Below are 23,623 nucleotides of genomic sequence, written 5' to 3'. Positions count from 1 at the left end.
GTGTTTGATGAAAGAATGAGAGAATCACAGTTGTTTTCCACAAGCTGCCGTCTTTCATCAGGCAGTTAATTTACATGCAAAAAGTTGGTGAAATAGTTTATATTTTCCCTAACAACCTAACTTTATTTAATAATAATAATAATGATATATATTTGATAGAAATGAACAGATAATCCAGTTAACTAGAACATTAAAGGGTTACAGGTTGGTTATCAGATTACAGTCGGCCCGTCTGCAGTAAAATGATTTCTTAAACGTCATGTAAACGAGAAACTCGAAGCAGTATTCAAGATATGAGATTAGAGAAACCTGACTCTCCCCAGGTTGATACATAATGGAGGAAGCTGATTTCTTGACTAAATTCCGTGTGTGTGTGTGTGTGTGTGTGTGTGTGTGTGTGTGTGTGTGTGTGTGTGTGTGTGTGTGTGTGTGTGTGTGTGTGTGTGTGTGTGTGTGTGTGTGTGTGTGTGTATGAAAGACTTAAAGAAAATATTGTCATCACAGCAAACTTTTGACTGTTTGTCCTCACTGCATGAATATATTGAATTTTTAAAAACTCTCACAAGTAGAGATGCAACAGTTTGTCCTTTTTAATTGTTTAAGCAAAAATGGCATAAATTCACTGATTGCAGCTTACCAAATGTGAACATTTATGATTATAATAAACATATTATCTTTAATATTTTTACCATTAGATTGTCTTTAGACTCTGGTCTGACAAGACGAGACATGTCGAAGACTAACACGGGCTCTGGGAACTTGGAGTGGACATTTTATGAACCATATGAATATTTGATTAGATGAGAAAATGATTGGAAGGTAATAGGTTAATTGAAAATAATCGTTAGTTGTAGCCTTTCTCGCTGTCGATCCACATGTCCAGACAAAAAACTGTCCTGTAAGCCCTGGGAGAAATGATTACTGATTTGCTGAAATGAAAACTTCATAATAACAAGGTTGCTTGTTAACATGTCATCTGATTTCCTTTGTAACCTGATTTCTGTTGTATTCATGTGAATATATTCATTTGCTCTTAAATAATAGTGATTCAGTGGAATATGATGACTCAGTACTGTTTGGGCTTTTGACCGATAAGCTTGCTATCTCATATTTCACTGCAGGCTGCTGGTCTACGGTGCTGACATTTGACTAGATGACATCTTAGTTTGCCTCAACAAAATATCAATCGTAGGTGCTTCTAACTTCATCCTGTGTGTTTGTGTCCCTGCAGGTGAGTTGTGACCATGCGCTGCCTGGCTGCTCGGGTGAACTACAAGACCCTCATCGTTATCTGCGCCCTCTTCACACTCATCACTGTGTTACTGTGGAACCGCTGCTCCAGCGACACCGCCCTTCACTTCCTGCCCCGCGCTGCCTTCGTGGCTCCAAGTCCCAGGGTGGGAGATGCTAGCATCAGCAGCCAGCAACACCCTCCGCAGCCTCCAGAACCCCCACCTGTCGTCGGTGTTGTCAATGGGATCAAGTACGAAGAAATCGACTGCCTGATCAACGATGAATCTACAATCAAAGGCCGGCGGGAGGGTGCAGAGGTCTACCTGCCCTTCAGTTGGATGGAGAAGTACTTTGAGGTGTACGGCAAAGTAGTGCAATATGACGGCTACGATCGTTTTGAGTTCCAGCACAGCTACTCGAAGGTGTACACACAGCGTGAGCCCTATCATCCCGATGGGGTCTTCATGTCCTTTGAGGGATACAACGTGGAGGTCCGCGACCGTGTCAAGTGTATAAGTGGAGTAGAAGGTAAGACTTTAATTTATTTACAGTCATCACAGAGACATGTTAGAATATTTACTATGTAAGATCTTAAAATCCACATATCATAGGTAGGGTTGCAAAACAGTCAAAATTATACACAAAAATAAAAAAATAATAAATAAAAATATATGTATAATATATATTCCCAGCAAGAAAAGCTGACACATAAATAGAGGAGAATGAGACTAGGAGACTAAATATTGACCAGGAGTAAACAAGATATGCAGTGTGCAGTTAATAATGCAATAAGAGGCCGGCTGCAGACAGGAAGAAACTCTTCTTGTGGCATGAGGTTTTGGTCTTGACAAGACCTCAGCCTCTTGCCGAAGGGGAGCATTACAAAAAGTCAGCGGTAGGAGGGGTCGGCCATGATCTTTCCTGCTCACCTCTGTGTGCTGGAGGGACGGCAGATTGCAGCTGATTATAAATAATTAGAATAAAATAATAATAAAATCAAATAAACAACTTCAGTAACAAAGGATAGTGACAGAACCAGAATAAAATAGATGGAATAAATTCCAATCATGTAAAATAAAAAAAAACTTCAAGTAAAATCAGAATAAGCTCTGAGGATAAAAGCATGATTTAAGACAAGATTTTAAAAAGCCAGCCTTATTTTCTCAGGCAGATCACTCCTGCCTGAGGAGCTGAAGTGGTGCTTGCATAAATGTAATCATTATGCATATGAACATCAGTATTTTAAGCATCCCTAACTTCTTCTGCTCAGATACAATAACTATTTTACAAGGAAGGGCAAATAAAACATTTAAATACACTTTCTGAATTCACAGCTACATGTGACACATTTAAACTACTTTAAGACGTGTATTAAGGATCGAAAAGGAAGACACAAGATGCAAAGTAGATATTTTTCCACTCAAAAATTCCACCTTTTAATCAGAAACGCTGCATTTTCATGAATGTATAAAGTGAGATGAGATTCAGCATTCGGTGGTGTTTTCTCCTCCATGGTGTCAAAACCACCCGACTTCCACATTCTGTTGCATCCACCACCCACACAAGGCAGACTCAGTGTATGGAGTCCAAATACGTCGAAGTTACTACTAGAGACATGTGATGTACAGAATGAGGTCTGTCTCAAACAAGTGATGCATCTTAAATTCTCCCATTTGATGTGTGTGAAAGTGAATTAAGACTTGATTAACAAGATAGTTCAGAACCCACTCAATCTCTGCCACCTATTCCCAGACGCTATTAGCCTCTCTGTAACACTAACGCTATCAAATGTGATTAATGTCAAGTCAATTAAAAATGTTTCTTTTCTTCATTGAGACTTATTTTTTTCTCTTTTTTATTTTTTGGAGATCTTGTTGGATGTCTGTGAAGTGAGAGTCCCTCCTCAAAAGTTGTTTTCTTTTCAAGGTTCCCGTTAAAATAATTGCCAGGAAGGATCGATAGCTCATTTTAAAAGGCTATTAGTCGAAACCACATTGTCATTAATATAGTTCTGTCCTCCACTCGCTTGAAGAAGTGGCACTGTGTACTCGCCTGAAATGACAAAATAGATATTCATTATCCTTCTTTTATTATCAATAACCTGAAGCTGCCAGTAAAAGAAAAGATAAACTGAACCTCATCAAGGACTAAAAATACAGTTCCTTTACTTACCTACTGAAATATGGTTAAAAGTGAAGGTAACAGGAGTAGAAGTGGAGTCAGTCCTGAGTCCATTTCCACTCAAGAAGCAAGCCTTTTGTTTTTGTGGTGAGTTGTAATAAATGATATATTCATTGGTAAAGTGTCAGGTTACCTTGATGAGTAATGATAGCCACTGTCTGTGAAAGTAATTGGCCGGCAGTAAATAGGTATTTTTGCTGAGATGGATAGTGCAATTTCCCACATTGGCATTTGTTTTTTGTTTTTTCAAACGTGGTGACAAAAATCTGCTTTTCTGTTCATCACAGAAACGGCACAACACTCAGGAGTCCTGTGTGTTATTCTGTCACACACTTTTTGTGAGATTGTGACATCATCAGTCAGTCGGAGAAAAGCAATTTATGACGTTTAAATTATTTTAATAAATATATAGTTTTATTTTTGCAGAACTTATTGTCACTTTTAACTGAAACATCATCCATATAAAAACTTCTGTAAGTCACAAATTATGCCTCTGTAACCTTAAATCACATCAATTCTGTCTTAAAACAACAGTCAGATGCCTTCCAAGAACATTTAAACAGGTTTATAATCATAATCATTCCTGCTGCTCTTCCTGCATAAAGACCATAAGATCCCTTTATAATGCATTTAGAATGTACAGTAAGTGAAGGGCTCCAAAATCCACAGATTAACTATTAAATGTGTTTTGGCACAAAATGACAGTGGACACACTGTGGATTTTGGCCCCATCACTTACATTGAAAGCATATTTGAAGGGGATCTTATAATAGTCATGAACAGGAGGTCTGAGTTTAACAAGGAAAACCTCTTACAGTGTTTATACGGGCACCTGACTGTTATATTTAGGACAGACTTGAAAAACCGTGAACGTGTCCTCTAATTGTTTCACAGGTATTAAAGTGAACCTGCAGCACAAGTCAAAAGTTTAGACACTCTTCCTTTTTTATGTGAATGGAAAGGTGCGTCCAAACTTCTGACTGGTGTTGTATATAGTGGAAAATGGGTCAGCCGAGCCAAATCCATTGGTACCTCGGGGCCCAGCAGAGGGGAGCCAAGTTATTCTCACCCTCCCATTTCCTGTCGACCATTTCTTTTTGTACAAAACCGAGGAAACACATCAACACTCACACTGGCGCACACACACACAATTTACAGAGGCCCATTAATTAAGCTCAAGGCTCCTTGCTATTTAGCACTCCGCGTGCACAAGCATACTCACCTCTCTTCAACTTAGCACATTTTTATAGGTGAAAATAGCAGTTCATTAACTAGCCTGTCACAGTCAGAGGTGCCGCAGAGCTTAAACAAGGTCACAAGAGCATTTCCATTCTAACGCACCCTGCTGTCCATGGAAAAGTTACTAAACAGGATCCTCAGCAATATGCGGGAAATGTTTTGATGCCTCTTTTTTTCAATACATCAATTTAGCTCCTAACATATTCTGTTGGGATGTCAAAATCTTGCATCCAGATCATTAAACTGGTATCTCCGGTTCAAGCAGTTGCTGGTTTCTTAAAGCCATGATGGGGTTGGGCAGAAAACTGCTTAACATCATCGGTTTTTCAGACAAATTAGTCCTAAACTTACAGTTAGTCATTTTAATGCAAATGTATTCTCTCAAGGCTCATGTTATTACACGGACTCTGGAAAAAAGCATCACAAACAGCACTTTTATGTGCTTTAACTTGTCACATCCCCTGTAGGGCTTATGGTTTTATAGTCGAGGGTTAGAAATGGAGGTTTTTACTTTCACTCGTTGCACCAGAGACTCCAGAAAAGAAGCAAAGTGAAGAATAATGACACTCTCATTAGTGGAAGTTGTTAATCCGGTCTTAACAACACTGTCTGAAATCAGGATCTTTCTCCTTTTGGATGAAATGCACACATTCACACTCATGCAAACATGTACATGACACATCCTCTCCTCTGTTACAACACCTGTACACACTCAATCTGCTGACCAAGATGAGTGCAGCACTTTGATGTGAAGGCATGTGAGGACGAATGAGTCTTTGAACATACTGAAGGCTAGGCACGTTGAGGCTACAGCCCGGTTACAACGACTCCAAACCACAAATTAAATTTGGGCGGACAGTGTTTCAATCCCAGTTGGATCTTTGCCAAGTCAAAAATCGAATGAAGTTGTGGTTTTAGCGAGCGTGCAGGCGTTACTCTTTTCATCTGTGCTGCTGTCCGAAAACCTTTTTCATGTTACCAGCCAGGGTACAAGCAGCTCCTGCAGAGTGTCGAGTGTTAAATACAGATGTTAAACATGTATGAAGCTATTAGGCCACTAGAGGGAGAACACAACATTTTTGCTATGAATAAATACCCAATACATCATTGACTTTTAAAACTGGCGGGGCGAAGGCTAAGGAACCAGGATAACATAAGCATCCCTCTGGAGTCATGTGTAAGGCCAGCTCATACAAGTCCAGTTATCCACTTTGAGCAAAATCCTTGTTTTTTTCTTCACACATTTATTTCTACACTTCAGCTGTCTGAGTTTGTTTGCTTTAAATCCAAAATGGTTTAGCTAAAGGAAGCTAAAAGCTACAAAGAGACAAAAATTAGTCATAAATCTCAGTTAGTTTGTGAGCAGTTCCTTCACATTAATATATGAATGTTTTTTTTTGTTCTTGTTTTTTTATTCACAGCTAATTATAATGATTAAATTCCCAGTGAGTTTCAGAGCACTGACGTCATTTTATACAATGAAGTTTGTTGTTCAGCTGTAAAATATCAATGTCCATTACATATCTTCACACTGTGTAATTCAATGTATATTCTGTATAAACGTTATCTGACAATAAGTCAATATGGAAAAATTGTTCGTATCAACCCCTAAAATCCAGTATCGGTCTACTTCACATTGCATATTACAGTCATTTTGTGTATTAATTTAATTTTTTTTTCATTTAAAAGTGGGTTACGTCTCAGAGAGCGGTTTGATCTGCATATGGTTATAGGTATATAAAGGGCCATCCACACTAAGAATGATGACTGTAACGATAACGATGTCAACGTCCACACTTATGAACTATAACGTCCTATAAACGGCGATGTCAAGCAGGTGCTGTGCGCTCCAGCTGTGTCGACAGCAAATGAAAATAGATAAATTATTGATGACCCATTCCTGCTGTATGTTGTACAGAAAAATATAAAATAAAACTATGCAGGTTCACCGGCTGGTTCTGATTCAGTGTATTCAGAAGTATTTGTTTGACTCTGGGACTGAGACAGAGTCCAGGGACAGTGTGCTTGGTGAGACTTACAGTCACTCCAGCACAATATTTGCACACAGTGACAGCTCTGATGAAGAGTTTTTGGACTCCAGTAAGCAAATAGCTTCCTGTGTTCTTTTAAAAGGTTTAATTGAAACTCATAGCCTAACCTGAACCCAGTCTGAGTTAATATACCAGTCCAGTTCAGTTAAACAAATCAAACTGAAACCTTTAACCATTAACCCGACACACTGTTTCAGATGTAATATGCGTGTTTTGATTGTCTTTCAAATAAAAGTAAATTGAAAGGAGAATTAATATATGTTAATTATTATTTTATAATTAATAACTACTGGTGCATTCAAATAAAGCAGTCTCTAATACAAAAATGTTTTTCCCAGCATAACATCCCCCAAAATAGACTGCGTCTCATACACCGGTGTGACTTATACACCAGTTTTTACGATCAGCTTAAAATATTTCAAATGTTTGTTGACAGGTGAGAAGTAGAAAAAAAGGCTAGTGTTTTAAAAAATAAGGAGGAAAATAAGCTGCAGCTACTACGAGTAATAGTGAATCTTCTGCTACATCAAATGCAGTAGGCTAAGAGCCTGCTTTGATTGGCAAAAGACCTAGTTTCTCAGATTTCTAGAAAAGTCATCTCGGGAGTTGTGAAAATATGTGGAGGCTTAACAGTCAGTTCCACACGGATTACTCAGTGTTATTCAGTGAGAGGCACAGTGGTTGGATTTTGACAGTCATTTGACTTAAGTTGTCAAGGGAGATGCCAGTAACAAGATGGGCATGGAGAACTGTTTGTGTGTGTGTGTGTGTGTTTGTGTTTGTGTGTGCGTGTGTGTGTAGGAAGGGGAGGGGAGGGGTGGGATTTGGGTTGTTATCTACACATACATCAAATCAGTTCTCAGTCATGAGTTGTTTGTGACAACTTTGCAGCTATAATGTGGCATGCAGCACTGGCCCGTGCTACATATGTGTCCCCAAAAAATAAACATTAAACAAATAAATAAATACATTTGTGCCCTCATTTCAAATAGTGATCAAGCCTCATAGAGAGAGGAGGGGGACGGGGAGACACAGAATTGTTTCTCTACAGAGAGAATGGAGTATATTTTAATGATAGCGTTGCACTCCATCAGTGTTATTGGTCTCTCATTTGTCATTGTGACGGCAGTGACACCACAGGCTACCTTGGCTAAGCTGGTTAGCATATATCCAGTAGTGTGCTAATGGTGCACCGCAGGTTGAACTCGCACTGTAGAATTATTGTTCCACATGTCTTTGTGTATGTGGGTTTGTGAATTATGAAACTATTTTGATAGTAATTGTTTGGGTCACAGACTTTATTGTAACAGCTGCATGCACCAAACTATAGCGTCCATACTGTGATGGTTTGGGACAAATGCACGTACTGTTACAACGTTAAAGGCAAAAAATAGAGTGACAGATATGTATTGATGTGTATGTGTATATTTGTATATACAGTATTCTGAAATCAGTCCTCTTATTGTACATATAACTTGAAAGTTTTTGGATATTTTTCTTATTTAAAAATATATGGATATTTAAATATCTAAATAAGAAAAGAATTAAAGAGTACAGTTCAGTGATTAAATGATAATTAGTGATTAATCTCTCATTTGTTTTCTGGATTAACTGATTAGTCGTTTGGCCTATGAAATGTCAGAAGATGACACCTAGTGTTACAACCAAAAGTCCACAACCCAAGATTTTCAGTTTACTGTCATAGAAAAAAAGACACTCAAAAGATCATTTTGCCATACTTTTGCCAACACTTAGGTTTATTTCATTTTGTAGTCCAAATGTTTGTGAATGTTTTTTGCATTTCGGGCCAACAACAGAATCTGCATGTCAGAGAACGAGTCTTTTGTGCAAGATCCTTCCTGTTGGATACAATAAAACAGAGAATATTAAATTACTACATAAGGAGTCTAATCTGTGTATATTCTGGTCTTCCTCTCAGAAGAATGGGGGGTTTGAGTTACACTTGTGCTCTCTCTGTCAGAAGCTCTTTAAGTGAACTATCTGTTAATCAGAGTGATTCTTCTGCTGGAGCTATTTCTGGCCATGTAAGCAGGGAAACTCGCCTCTGGTGAAACACGGTAGATTAACTTGAATTTCACCACATTTACCAGAGCAGGTGCTCTTTCTTTCTAACCTCTTCTTTTTTTCTCCTTCTCTTTAGCAGTGGCCATTTTCTATTGTCTTCTGTGTCTGTGTTACAAGAAATTTGTCACAGCCACAGTCAGCCCCGTCAGATTACTAGTGAGATTTGTGTTTGGCATCACTAATTAATTTCAGGACAATTTTATCGATATGACAGTGTCACTAACCAACAGATTCAGTTTTTCCTCAAGCCAAAAAAAAAAGGCGTTATGACAACTGCTATCCAAAAAGGAACTTGTGCTTGAAATTAGCTTGAAGCATTTAAACTGATAACCAGAAGACGACAACCAACCACAGACACATCTCACATGTAAGGAGGTCATTTTCTATATTTACTTGACATCATTTTCCTCCTTTTCTTCCCTCTCTTCCACCCAGGTGTGCCTCTGTCCACTCAGTGGGGTCCTCAAGGCTACTTCTACGCCATCCAGATCGCCCAGTACGGCTTAAGCCATTACAGCAAAAACCTGACTGAGCGCCCGCCCCACGTGGAGATCTACGATACAGCTGAGGAGAGAGATAGCCGAGCCAGCACAGCACCCTGGAGTGTGCCGAAAGGTTGCAGTCTCAGCCGCATCTACGACAAGACCCGCACCACCTCCGTGCGTCAGTTCAGTGCTCCAGGTACGTAAGCCGTCCACAAGCCCAGATGGCCTGAGGGCAAGGAGCTTATCTCCTGTTAACTGTGGCTGTAAGAGGCTCGATGTGTAACGACACCCTCAGGACGGGGATGATAGTCTGCGGTGAGTCACTGCCACAGCGTTAGAATACCAGCAGACTGCGTTCATCGATGGTGGACTCAACACATTATGACAGATTCTGTACAAAAATGATAATTAAAGAACCCACATCACACATTTCCTCCTATTTTGTTCACTTAGTCAGACATTGTGCCGTGTGTGGATGTATTGTGAAGATTCCCAGTGGTGGTAAAGACAGAAAGTCTTGTAGTCAACATTGATTTCACTGCAGACTTTAGCTTCAGCTTTTAGGATGAATACCAGTGTTTGAACTGACTTGTTGTCTGCAAACGTTATCAGCTGTAGCCAATTATGCTTAATCCTGTTTGTTGGTTAAAGGACGAAATAAAGCTTTAGGCTGTCGTCTGTCCGTTCTAATGAAAGCTAGAAGACTGTTTGCTTATCAGAGAGACCAACAGCGCGTCTCTTCGGCGAAACAGTGCAGGTGATCGTGCCACGCTGTCAGATTAAAATGATCAACAGCTGGTGGATGGAGAACAGTCATCAGAAAACTAAAGCTCAAACTTTAAAGGATGGAGCTGAAACTATTGTGTTGTTTTATTGTCAATCCCATAAACATACAAAGTCCATCTTTCAGTACTTTCCATGTTTCCTACCTTCACTGTGTCACTCTGCCCTAAGTCAATTTGTTCCTACTGAAGAAGTAAATATTAAAAAATGGACTTGAAGCTTGAAAAATGTGCTTTCACATCTAAAAAAGCAGCAGGACAGTTTGGGATCCACTTAAATTAAACAACATTACTAGACTTTATTGTAATGAAGGAACATGTCAGCCTGTACTCTACAATATAAAGGCATAAGCTACTTTATATCAGCTTTGACTTCAAAGGCAATATTTCTCTAGCAGGATCAATTCATTGTCAATTTTAGTCTATAAATAAGTATTTATCATCAGTAAGAGGAATATTGAATATCACCAGGTTCATCTTTTATCATGTCAAACATATTAATCTATTAAGTTTATCAGTCTAGTCTCTCTCCAGGATTCGAGGCTTTGAAGCAACTCGTGCTGTCAGTCTGTGAAGCTAATGTTAGCTCTGAATGCTACAGCGGAGAGCACTCAATTGTGTCATTTAGTGGTCGTCAGTCAGATATCATCAACTTTAACATTGTCACAAGTGATTTAGAAGAAGTGAAGGATTAAACAAACCGTGTATTTTAATCAACCTTTCTGTAGTTAAGAAATTATTCTCATAACATGATAGAATCATTTGTTATGATGTGAAGGTCTCTGATGAGTTGACACAAAAATGGTATTTAGCTAGATTTGAGAATTGAAAATCCCCAAATGATCTGTTTTATATCACAAAAGTGCTTAATTAATGAATATGCCTTCAGAAGTGACACTGACTGAAGGATGTCACTGTCCTTGGTGGGATATTGCACCGCTTCAACTCCAAGGGGCTCTTAATTTAATTTACCGCAGTCACATTGTATCAGAGTCTCCTCCAGCCTCCCTCAGACTGTACAGTTGATCATTATGTGCATATTTCTCCTTTATTTATCTAAAAATGGATCTATAAGGAGAAAAAATATAAAGAAGGGGGAAAAACTCCCTCCCTCTTTAGTTCTGTTGTCCTTCGTCTCAAACAGGATTGTATTCAGAGCTACAAAATGCTGCTTTTCTTTGTCTCATGTGATAATAAATTTAATACCTTTAGGTTTTGGACTGTTGTCCGACTAAAGAAGCAGTTTTAAGATGTCATCTATTAACTGATGGATCAATTAATCAAGAAAATGATCAGCAGATTAATTGATGATGGAAAAGTCCTTACAGGAGACACACAGTGTAACTTTCATATTTCCATTAAAAACAGTTTTGGGTAATTGGGTACAGACTGTGTGCTGTACACCTGTTAGTGGTTTGAATATCTAAACTATAAATAAAATGATGATAACAAAGATTGGAAGTCTGGCCTAGTTTCACAGCTGACCATGGCCACTAGATAATTTTCAGAGTTATTTTTGGAATTGGGAGAAATCAAAATGTTTTAGCCGGTGCTGACAGTGAGCTGTCTGATCTCCTGCTGATATTTCCAGGGCGCCCTCTCTCTCTCTTTCTCTCTCTCTCTCTGTCCTCTGTTGAGATGCTGTCTCTACTGTAATTTTCCTCTCCTCCTAATTCTCTCTCTCAGCTTCTTATCATCAACAATTTCTTTTCATTTCATCTTCTCCACACTTTTTTTTCTCTTTTCCCTCTCTGCTCCTCGCTCACCTTGTCTCACAGCTCCAACTCCCCATCATTGCTCTCTCTCTCTCTCTCTCTCCTTTCTTGTCATCATCATGTTTTCATCATCACTCCTCTCATCACCCACTCGGCCCTCCCTCTCCAGTGTTCATTCTCCATTAATCTTTTTCATCTACCCCTAGATTTCAGTCTCTCCTCCACCACTTTCTACCCATTTCCACCCACTTATCAACCCCTCAGCCCTCTTGTACTTCCTAAACATTGCAATCGTTCTTTTTTCTATCTGTTTATTTTGCTCTCTCATCAGAAAACTCATCTAAAATTTCCTTGTTTTCTTCCCTCTGCTGTCAGTTTCTCTTTCCGTCCTCCCCTCCCTCCACATCCTCCTACTCCTTTCTTTCTGTTTGGGTCTCTCATTTTTCCTCCTTACTGTATCTAGGGCGCTGGTGTTGAACAGCCTCTCAAATCCTCTGACAAGTGGATCAATCGTCTGTCCCTTGATAATAACCTACCATCTACCATCTGCACATTCCTGCACGAACGTGGTCCACCACTGAGCACCTGTATTTTCTGAATCCGCTCATGGATAAAAAGTTGTTAGTAATGAAATAATAACCGTATTATAAGTTATTATAAGTTAAGTCAGGGTGGCACCTTGCATGGTAGCTCTCTGCTGGTGTGTGTGTGTGTGTGTGTCTGTGTCTGTGTGTGAGTTTGAATGGGTAAATGAACTGTGGATAAAAGCGCTATATAAATGCAGCCATTTACCATTTAATCAATTATGAAAATAATCATTAGCGTCAGCCTTGTTTACAATATTGAATCAAAGCAGATATAATGCAGGATGCTTTTTTGGCACTGATCAAAAAGAAAAAGTCCCTTTTTAACGTCAAACCAAAAACACATATCTAGTGGCCGAGCCAGAGTCCAGATCTCAATCTGAACTTGTGGTTGGACTTGGAAAAAAGAAGTCTATTGACTCCTGATCGTTGTGCAACCTGCCAGAGATTGAGCAGGTTAGCAAACAAGAACTGACGTGAGAAAAATATCAGTTTACAAATGTATAAAACTGATAAGAGACAAAGTCAAGGCTGCAAATTCTGCCAAAGGTGCATCGACTAAATACTGACGGGGAGGAGGTGAATACTTCCACAAACATGCAAATTGTGTTTTTACTGAATTATGTTTTAAATTAATTTAGATAGGGCAGCAACTAATGATTATTCTTGGTCTTTAAAATGACTGTTGCACTTTGTTTGAGATGTTAAATAGAGATGTTAGATGTTAAATATATTGTTTCATCCGATCAGCAGTCTTAAACCTGAAGATAATCACTGTAAAGAAAAACAAAGCATTTGAGAAGCTGAAAACATCAAATCGTTTGCATTAATGCTTAAAAAAATGACAATTAATTATCATAACAGCTTCTGATTAATATTCTGTTGCTCGACTAATTGTTGCAGCTCTAAATTGAGATCACTTTGTGGAGATCTGATTTCACTTTGACATTAAAGAGCTTTTTCCGCTGATTAAAAACAAACAAACTGTCAGACAATAAAACATTATTTTTTATTTTTTTTAAACTTCCAAGGGTGGTGAGTATATTTATATAAGCTATGTGTGTCACCAGTCAGTGTGGATGAATAATCACATGTGCTTTGTGACTGATGTCGCTTGGATCGTCACGTGCGCAACACGTACACATACATGTGTTAACAAGTGTTCGTCTCCCACTCTCACTCATGTACACAAGCGTCGATTTACGCTGACATATTTCCAGCTGCATGTCATCCCCGTCTCATTTCTTATTGCTAAACAGGCAGAGAGCAGAGCTGAACTGAGGAGGTGGAATCTCGTCTATATTCCCTGCCCATCCTTTATTGATGGCAGAGTAATCACGGGGCCAGAGTACAAATCCACTTACTCTCTGCATTGCCTTAAGTAATGGATTTATGAGTGCATTAAAGAGCCGTAGTCATCCAGAGGCCCCTGCCAGACTGGCTCTCTCCTTCATTCTCCCCCTGATCGACTGTCTTTGTGTCTCTGTCGGCCTCGTCTACTTTCGCTCTCTCTGCTCATGTCATGCGAGATCTCTCCGTCTCTGATTTACAATTGTCTTCTCACCATTGGCTCATTTTCACTCTCTTCCCTTTTAAGAGCACTTGTGCGACCCATCATTCCATTACCCTCCTTTTTTTTCCCCTGACTCCTACACTCTTCTCCCCCTCTCCTTCCTTTGGGGAGCTGTGATTAGGAAAGGTTTATTGGGGAGTTTTTTCGCTGCACAGACCCAAGTAACAAGGCCAAAGGAGAGATTATTCCAGAAGCTGCCGGCGCTTCGGGGAGTTGAAATGAATTCAGAGCAGAAGTGCCTGAACTGAGCTGGCACAGAGTAGATACAGTAAAGAGGAGTGGTGGCTGCGTGGAAACCGAATATCATCTCAGTTGGTGTCTTTGAGATTCGCCGGGAAGAAAATGTGGAGATGCAAATAGAAAAGTTGCAGCAGTGTATCATCTTCTTATTCTCCTTCTTCTTCTTTCACTTTCTTCTTCCATCCTGCTGCTGTTCTTCTTCCTCAGATTTCTGCCTCTCTATTCCCTCGCTTCTGTCCTCCTCCTAATTAAGCTCAGTGTGCAGTGACACATCTGTACTGTACATCTCATGAGAGGCTTGTCTCTGTGTGTGTGTGCATCTTTCTCTTACACACACACACACACACAGACACACACACACACAGACACACAGAGCAAGGCGCTTCACACATGTAATAACGATACAAGACCGCTGGTAATAAAAAAGATACTTTGACCGTAGAATTTCTCTAAAGTTGTCTGACTGTTCTTGATCATTTAAGAATGAGACTACAGAGTGAATCTTGGGAACAAGAAGTCGAGCGATCATAGAAAACACACATCAAAGCAGAGTGTGTTAAAGGAGGCAGACACCCTGAAAAAAGCTTGCAGCCAATGTGCTTAAAATAATCCATTGTCATCCAATATTCATCACAAGTTTTTTTTTTTTTAAATCAGCCAAATGAGGTTGGTCGTTTTTTTGACCTGATGCACCTGAAGAAACACTAGAAAACTTTTCTGCTGCAGTTCAGGTTCGTTATGTGTGTTTTTAACATCTTCCCTATTTATCTGCACCCCCCGCCACCTTCACAGAGTCTTCAGACGGCGTGTCCCTGCAGCTGGGTAACTCCAAAGACTTCATCCTCAGCTTGGACATCAAGTTCGTCACCAACGGCAGTGTAACTGTGATCCTGGAGACCACAGAGAAAGGGCCGCCCTTCACCATCCACTACGTGACCAGCTCACAGCTCATTGCCTTCAAAGATCGGGAAATCACCTACGGCGTCGGGCCGCGAACCGCTTGGAGCACTCTGACCCGCGACCTACTCACCGACCTCAGGAAGGGTGTCGGACTGTCCAACACCAAGGCTGTGAAGGCCACGAAGGTTAGTGTGATGTTGTTGGTTGATTTTAGTAAGCTATGATCTGTAATGCAAAGTATTTTTTAAGTGTTACTAAACTTTTTTTAAATGCTGTATCTTTATCTCAATTCTGAAGTATTTGAAATTGTTAGAATTTTAAAAAAATGTAATTTATGATTTATTAAGATATGAGCATTTAAAAGCAGATTTTCAAATTATAAGACGTTGGACACTAGGCTCTCATTTCAGTGTTTTAATTGTTTTGTCTGCATTTGCACATGATATCTCTCTCAGATCATGCCCAGGCGGGTGGTGCGATTAGTCCTACATGGACGTGGCTTTGTTGACAACGTCACTATCTCCACCACCGCCCACATGGCCGCCTTCTATGCTGCCAGCGACTGGCTGCTGCGCAACCAGGACGAACATGGCGGCTGGCCCATCATGGTCACACGTAAACTGGGGGAAGGCTTCCGGCCTCTGGAGCCCGGCTGGTACTCGGCCATGGCCCAGGGCCAGGCCATGTCCACCCTGGTGAGAGCCTACCTCCTCACCAAGGACCAGGCTTACCTCAACGCTGCCCTCAAGGCAGTTGGACCCTACAAGGTGCCTTCAGCGCAGCACGGGGTCAAAGCTGTGTTCATGAACAAATACGACTGGTATGAAGAATACCCCACCACGCCCAGCTCCTTCGTCCTCAATGGTTTCATCTACTCCCTGCTGGGACTCTATGATTTGACTGAGACAGCTGGCGAGAAGGTTGGCAGGGAGGCCGGGCAGCTGTTCAGCCGCGGCATGGAGTCGCTGAAGGCCATGCTTCCGCTCTATGACACTGGGTCTGGGAGCATCTATGACCTGCGCCACTACATGCTGGGCACTGCGCCCAACCTGGCACGCTGGGACTATCACACCACGCACATTAACCAGCTACAGCTGCTGGCATCCATAGACAACGCCCCCATCTTCAAGGATGTGGTGAAGCGCTGGAAAAATTACTTGAAAGGGATTCGGGCCAAGCACAACTAGACAAACCGTCTAGTTGTGCTTTGGCCTGCTATAATATACAGCTGAGATGATGACTGCAAAGAGGCTGAGTATAGCGTATGTGTGAGGATTGAATGAATGATGTGAGGAGGCGGCTCACATCTTGTGTCCCAGTTCTGTTTGAGGTTCATAATCTAAAGGATGAGTTCAGTCTGCTGCAGCTCTCAACACTCAAAGTTTCTCGTGTGCTCTGTTGCAGGTTTTATACTTTCTGCAACATCGACTGTAGCTCTCCTCTCTTCTTTTTTCCTTGAGCTAGTGTTTGTAATTATGCACAGACCTAGTTTCAGAGTGTGTGTTTTTGTGTTCAGGAAGAATGTGTGTTGTTTAAAATAACAATATATGACGTTTAGAGAAAGATAAAACTGCTCGAATAGTTAAAACAGAATCACTTTTCCGGCATTCTTTGATGCACCCGCCACAAGTCTCTTCTGCAACTGTATTTTTTTACCATTTCATCCCAGATTAACATAGTTTATTGAAGCAAATAAACTGTAAATAACAGAATATAATATAAATTATTTGGAGAAGGATGTTGGAAAGAAAACACGCTAATCTTATCAATATGAAACATTTTGGATTTTATAACAGTTTTTTTTCAAATCTCATAGCCTTAAGAAAATAAAATCAGTTTCAAATCAATGAGTTACAGTAATTTTAGTAGATTGTGTTTTAAACTGTTAGATGAGAGGTAATAATTTGGCCGTCATGTCTTTACAGAACGGTTGAGCCTGACGAGCTGCTTGAAATCAGCTGTTTGATTTGATGGTTAAACCAGCTCCACCACCAGATAGTCTCCTTGAGTCCATCCCATAATTCCACTGTGTTTAGCTCACACTAGCTGACCAAGAGCTCCCGCATAATCGTCATGTGACTTACACTGCTACCAGGCTGCAGGTCCTAAAATGATCCTAATTAATAATTTATCCTGATTGGCTGCCAGAGCTGAGGTGTTGCTATGCTTTTTATGCACATCGCAGAAGGAAGCTAGAAATACTTCAGCTTAGTTAGTAAAACACACAGCTGCCACTCCGGAGATCCTGGGTTGTGATCTCAGTCGAGCCAATTAAGCACCGAGATTGGTCGCAGCTGATGACAAATTAATGTTTGCTGGAGAAAGGCAGCTGAGATTCACTGATCAGGGACCATTGTCTCTCTGTTAGAGAGCGGCCGTGATCTAGATTGAGTCAGATTTTCCATCAGTCTTTTTTTCCATCAGCCTTGAAGTGAATCCCCCGGCGTGCGGACTTTGAATATGCACGTGCTTGTACAGTAAGCTTTCTGATCCTATAATCAATCATTTTTTATCTGCTCAGAAAAGGGGCCGCACATGTAAAAGAGTCAGTACTGGCTAACTCACATTTACAATTGAATTAATGTCAGTTAATATGCACCGTCCCGGATGGATAAGATGAATACTGTAGAAAAATCCCCTGAAGTGTCACACAGATCAGTCAGACGAGACCCTCTGGTGATTTTTAAAAATGCACACAAGATGTAACTTTGAACATTATCTTTTAGTAAATCCTTAGACATTCACTACATATTAAAATCTTTATATCTCTGGGTTTGAACACCATTATTTGTAGCTACATTTTCACGCTCCTTTCTTGACCGTTTTACTTGGAAGCTCATCTGAGAAGGATTTTGCCTATAACTCATGTTTCCAGATGATTATTGCAGCATATGAGTGTAGGTGGTGTAGAAGCCTGTGATGTGCGTTCAGCTAGAAATCCATGTGGGCAGCAGCTGCATCGCACTAGCACGTCGGTTTATAACATTTTAAATAGACAATGCCAAGAGAACTGAAGCCCGAGGTGAATTCTTGACAAACGTAAAGAGCCTGTCGGTCCCAGAGGGCTCTCGATTCTCCTCTCAGCTGCCGTGGGTGCATGAACTCACCGTTTTTAATCTGAGCGCTGCCCTGTCGACTGCTGTACGAGGAGAAGGAGGCTCGAAGAGACACCGACAACTCACCCGGCTAATAGGCTGGAGAGCCTGAGCGCGGTAAGGCAGTCGGGGATGAGTCAGCGTTCGCTGGCGTCACGCTCACAAACAAAACAAAGTGGAGCCCTCAGCATCAATGAGGCCTTCATCGATCTGCCTTAAAGATTATTAATGGGAGGCAGAAGAATCAGAGGAATCGGGCATCTCTGAAGTGCAGAGGGCGGATTCTCTTTGATCATTTTCATAAACGCTGGTGTAACCTTTTGAGGTGAAAACATATTCCCAGACAGTGTTCTTCCCAGCTTTCTGTTGTTGTGTGAGCTGCCAAGAATGAATCAAAAGAAGTGTCGGGTTCATTTGGATTTAACATCTGCGAGAAACTAAAAAGAGAGACAGCAGAGTGGTCAAATTACTTCAAGTAGCTTTCCCTGACCTTCCAGCTTCATCTGTGACTGAAAAAAAGTAATGAAACATAATGAGTATTTTGAGCATAAAGTCTGAATATTTAAAGAATAAAGTGTGAATATGAGAAGGAAAAAGTTTTAATATTATGGGATTTATGACTCTTTGGGCACAAGGAGTGACACAACGGTAAAAATAGATAACCAAATACATGAAAATGGAATCTAATTTACCCAATTATGTAACATTTGCTCTCAGATGAACTAGTAATGCAAGGACTTTAAACTGATAAACTCACAATATTATACCTACTTTCTTGAGATATGTCTTAAAATTAACTGAATTGGATTTACAACCTCATTCTTAAAACATTTTGACTTTATTCTCTAGTCTTTTCTGAAAAGTGGCCCTAATCCTCCGTCATGAAGGTTTATCCTGTGGATGGAAGGAATTATGTTGATGTTGATGAGTATAGGTTTTGTTAATCCCAGTTAATCTCTGCTTGATTTATTCATTTCCTGGTGATATTTTCTTCCCATGAACACACACGCCATCATTCATAGGCCTACATTCATTTCAACAGGACAAGTAGAAACATGTAGTTTAAATGGAAGCTGAACATTCAGGAAAGGAAGGTGTGTGTGCGCGTGTGTGTGTGTGTGTGTATGACTGTCTTCATTTTGTTTATACCAAAGTCCATTGATTTGAATTTGTATATTTTTGTGCAAACCGGTTTCCATTCAGCATTTAATGATCTTAAGTCTCCTTGGAGATGTCACGAAGAGACACTGCCTTTTGAGAAATGCTACTTTTTCAAATGTACAGTAGGTCCAATAGATTACTGCAAAAACAAGGTATGTAAAACTCGCTTATCGTAAAGGGGACGTGTGCAACTAGAGATTAGCATTTAGTCGGCTACTGTTTAAAAGGGAAATGAGCCAATAGCTGCAAATTCTCCTTCAAAGGTTTTCTTCTTTTCTTTTTGTCTTTTTGAAGTGTGTGTTTGCATCATTCATAATTTCTTGGAATAATTTGCAGACGTTTCAGATTTTTTGCTCGATAGACAAAAGCACAATTGCCGTTTTCGTTACATGATTTTTGGTCGTATTTCTTTTCAGATGACTTTGTTTTCGTTTCAGGACAATGTGCAACGCCTTCATTAAGAAAGCTGCTATTATTGTTCACTGTGTAATAGATATAAAAGTTTCTTTCTCCTCATTTTCTCTGTCTTTCCACTATCTGTTTAAACTTCAACATATGACCACTGAGGTCAAATGTGATTTATGCAATAAAATGTTTACTGGGATTGAGTCACCACAGGAGACCCAGAGTGGTTGTACAGACTTTGCAATCCAAGCACAATGTGCAAACGCTACCATTTTTTAGTCCAAGCAAGAGAGTTGTTTATATACAGAGTAAATCTTTGTGCTTTAAAACTTGCTTTTTAAAAGTGTAAAAAAAAATTAAAATCATTTTTCTTAAACTCCTGGTCTCATCTCTTCTTCTCCTTCGTTTAACAGAGACTCTGCAGTTTCACATCACAACAGCATTTTAATGAAGAGTCAGTCCAGATGTTTTGACTGGTTTATTGTCTTTTATGTACATTTTAGAGCAGAAACAATGATATGATTAGGAAAATTAATCTGCCGCTGTTCTGATTCTTTGGTTTCAGTCATGAAGATTTCCTGCTTTTCTTTGTCTTCTTTGACATCTACTGTATATAATACTTTATTTATTATATACCTTTCAAAAACAAAGTTCACAAAGGGCTTTGACAGACAAGGCAAGCAAAAGCATTACAATAAACAACAAGACATACAACATAGAGAAAGGTAACAAGGCTAGCATTGACAGGATGAGAATAGAGGACAATGGAATACAGTGGGAGATAATGAGAATGTAAAAATATATAAAATAATTACGACAAAGTAATAAGAAAAATGAACAGACAAGCAGATGACATCACATAAAAGCTAGTCTGTAGAAGTGAGTTTTCTGAACGTGCGAGCCTTATTTCCTATAACATTACATCTAGTTCTTACCTTGTTATCCGTAAACATAAAAAAAGATATATTCAGTCCATCTAACAAAGAAGGAAAAAAACACTTCAACATTGAAATTAAATCTCTAAGAACTGATCAAGGTCATTGGCTGCAGGATAAATGGCTTCTTATCGTGTCTTTTGAAAGCTCCAATCTGAAGATGAGAAGGAAGAGAATGTGATGTACCTTTCGCTTCCCAAAGAGCTGTCGACTGGCTGTGTGGCCTTCTGATAAGCTTACTGGAACACATGATGACCCTGGCCAGTTTCATATTGATTTTTATTTTTATTATTTTTGTGACCGACTATTTTTGTTGCTTATTCTCATGTAGATCGGTATTTTTTCAAGGATGCAGGAAACATAACAAAAGGAAGTGAATGCACTCATACAAAGAACATAAATTCCACTTGCAAAAACAAACTGTCAACATTTTACATTTTTAAATAAAACAACACACTAAAGCAGCTTGTACCCACATACTGGTTACCTCTACCTCTAAAAATGGAAACCATAAAATATAGCTGCCAAGTTTACAGTATATTTTGGCATACAGTATATAGCATTACTTACAGAGCAGAACACTTTCATTAAGAGATTTATAGAATACAAATCTGCTGTAAAATTTTCTTTAAAAAATCGTCCGCATTAACATTTACTATTTACAAATATTCCTCATCTGTAGTTTCCACTTTGATTATGAGCCAAAGCTTTGTTCAGAGCAAATAATCACTTCCTTTGTTTAACTGGAATTAATCTCCAGTGAACTCTACTGACACCGAGAGTGGAGAGCAGTCACATGGTTCAGGCCTGACACACTGTATAAAACATAGTCTAACTATTAGTTAATCATTCAGTCCACTGTCTTTGATATGAAATTATTTTTATATTTCATTTATCATTGTATTTTGAAAAGAGGGTGTATTTAACCCTCCTGTTGTCCTCAAGTCAAGGAAGGAAGGGAGGAAATATGGAAGGAAAGAAGGAAGGAAAGATGGAAGGAAAGGAGGAAGCAAAGAAGGAATGCATGAAGGAAGGAAGGATGGAAGGGAGGAAGAAGGAAGGAAAGAAGGAAAGGAGGAAGAAAGAGGAAGGAAAGGAAGGAAGGACAGAGGAAAGAAGGAAGGAAAGAAGGAAGGAAGGATGGAAAGGAGGAAGAAAGAGGAAGGAAAGGAAGGAAGGACAGAGGAAAGAAGGAAGTAAGGATGGTAGCAGGGAGGAAGGAAGGAAGGAAAGGAGGAAGGACAGAGGAAAGAAGGAAGGAAGGATGAAAGGAAGGAAGGAAGAAAGGAGGAAAGGAAGGAAGGAAGGCATGAAGGAAGGAAAGAAGGAAGGATGGAAAGGAGGAAGAAAGAGGAAGGAAAGGAAGGAAGGACAGAGGAAAGAAGGAAGTAAGGATGGTAGCAGGGAGGAAGGAAGGAAGGGAGGAAAGGAAAGGTAAGGAAGGAAGGAAGGAAGGAAGGAAGGAAGGAAGAGTCAAAACATACGGGGTAAATTTGACCCGGGAGGACGACAGTAAGGTTAACCATTTATCACTCTCTAATTTGGATGATTCAGTTTAAATATTTGTCTGTTTTTAGCTTCACTTAAAATAATAGACTTTGTTTCTGCACAGCTCTTACTCTGTAGCAGTTTGTTCATATTGAATGTTCTTTCTGTGAAACTACTGAGAAGAAAAACAACCCTAATTAATAATTTATCCTAATTAGGCTATTCTGATCCAGAGAGAAGCGCAGACACCTGAGAAGGACTGTCTCTCCTGCCACCCGCTTGCATTTTTCATTCATTTCTGGCATTCACACAATCCAGCCATAATTTCTGCCTCACAGCCGCACACTTCACCCCACGCAACCCATTCCTCCTCTTTCCTCAACACTAACGATATTACCGTCCCTCCTGACAGTACAGACTGTCTCCCGGTCCTGTAATTAGCCCAGCATAAACCCGATAAGCTCAGTCTCTTCACAGCCCCTGTGCCGGCCTTCCTGCCTCCTCTTCTGTCATTCAGCAGCCTTTGAGGCGGCCGTGATAACATTACAGTCAGTCCTTGGTTCTGTGGCATCCGGAGGCCAGAGGCTTTATGGTGTCCATAAATTTACCCACTTGATGAAATTAACACGCCGTTGAACTCTGAGTTATTGAATTTGTGTGTGTATTGTTTGGGGGGTCTCAAAGGAGGTGGGAGAATGTGGAGGCAGCAGAGAAAAGAAAACAGAAACACTAAACCTGCCACATCTTTATGAGCAAAATCTGACAACCGAAGCACCAGAAGGATTTTTTTTTTGTCTCTTCATGATGCTGAGTGACTTTCTTCAAAAGTTCTTTAAGCAAAAGAGTAACATTTTGGGAAAAACACTTATTTTGTCTTGCATGAGAAGATGGATATGACTTTAATGTTTGTAATGATAAATGGGCTGCACTTGTATGGCGACTTTCTAGTCTTATTGACCTCTCAAAGTGATTTACTATACATGCCAACATTCACACACACACATTCACACACTGATGGCAGAGTCTGCCATACATGGTGCCAACCTGCCCATCAGGAGCAATACAACACTTCCTATCCAAAGCACCCCACAATGTTTTTATGCTCACCCATTTATACACACACACTGTGATTGGCAGTCATCAGGAGTCATTTGGAGTGATTTGGGGTTCAGTATCTTGCCCAAGGACCCTTCATCATGTGGACTTGAGAAGCTTGGGATCCACCACCAACCTTCTGATCTACCCCCTCTTCCTCCTGAGCCACAGCTGCCCCACATATTTCATATTTGTCTGTTAAAAATGTGTTTTTCTTCTTGTTCCTTCAGTTTGATGTTTGAGCTTCGCTGTGTTGAATGATGTATGTGCAGAGTTTGACACATGAAGGCGGTTGAAGTTTGAAACTTGAAGCCTCCAGTGCACTGAGAATGGACTTCATAGTGATGTAGAGAGTCATTTGTTATACTGCAAGAAT

At 40.0% G+C, this 23,623-nt stretch overlaps 1 protein-coding gene across 1 annotated transcript in view; it reads left to right on the top strand.

The window, feature by feature from the left end:
• Positions 1 to 20,105, top strand: part of glceb (glucuronic acid epimerase b) — a 57,591-nt gene extending 37,486 nt beyond the window's left edge. Inside the window, exons 3-6 of the mRNA XM_053323638.1 lie at positions 1,232 to 1,761; positions 9,225 to 9,470; positions 14,961 to 15,253; positions 15,524 to 20,105. Of these exons, the coding sequence (XP_053179613.1) occupies positions 1,245 to 1,761; positions 9,225 to 9,470; positions 14,961 to 15,253; positions 15,524 to 16,255 (1,788 nt within the window). The 5' untranslated portion in view covers positions 1,232 to 1,244 and the 3' untranslated portion in view covers positions 16,256 to 20,105. The remainder of the gene's footprint in view (positions 1 to 1,231; positions 1,762 to 9,224; positions 9,471 to 14,960; positions 15,254 to 15,523) is intronic.
• Positions 20,106 to 23,623: the final 3,518 nt, after the last annotated feature.

The sequence above is a fragment of the Scomber japonicus genome, chromosome 1, assembly GCF_027409825.1.
Source record: "Scomber japonicus isolate fScoJap1 chromosome 1, fScoJap1.pri, whole genome shotgun sequence".
Taxonomy (NCBI): Eukaryota; Metazoa; Chordata; class Actinopteri; order Scombriformes; family Scombridae; genus Scomber; species Scomber japonicus.
This window is presented reverse-complemented; position numbering and strand designations above follow the sequence as displayed.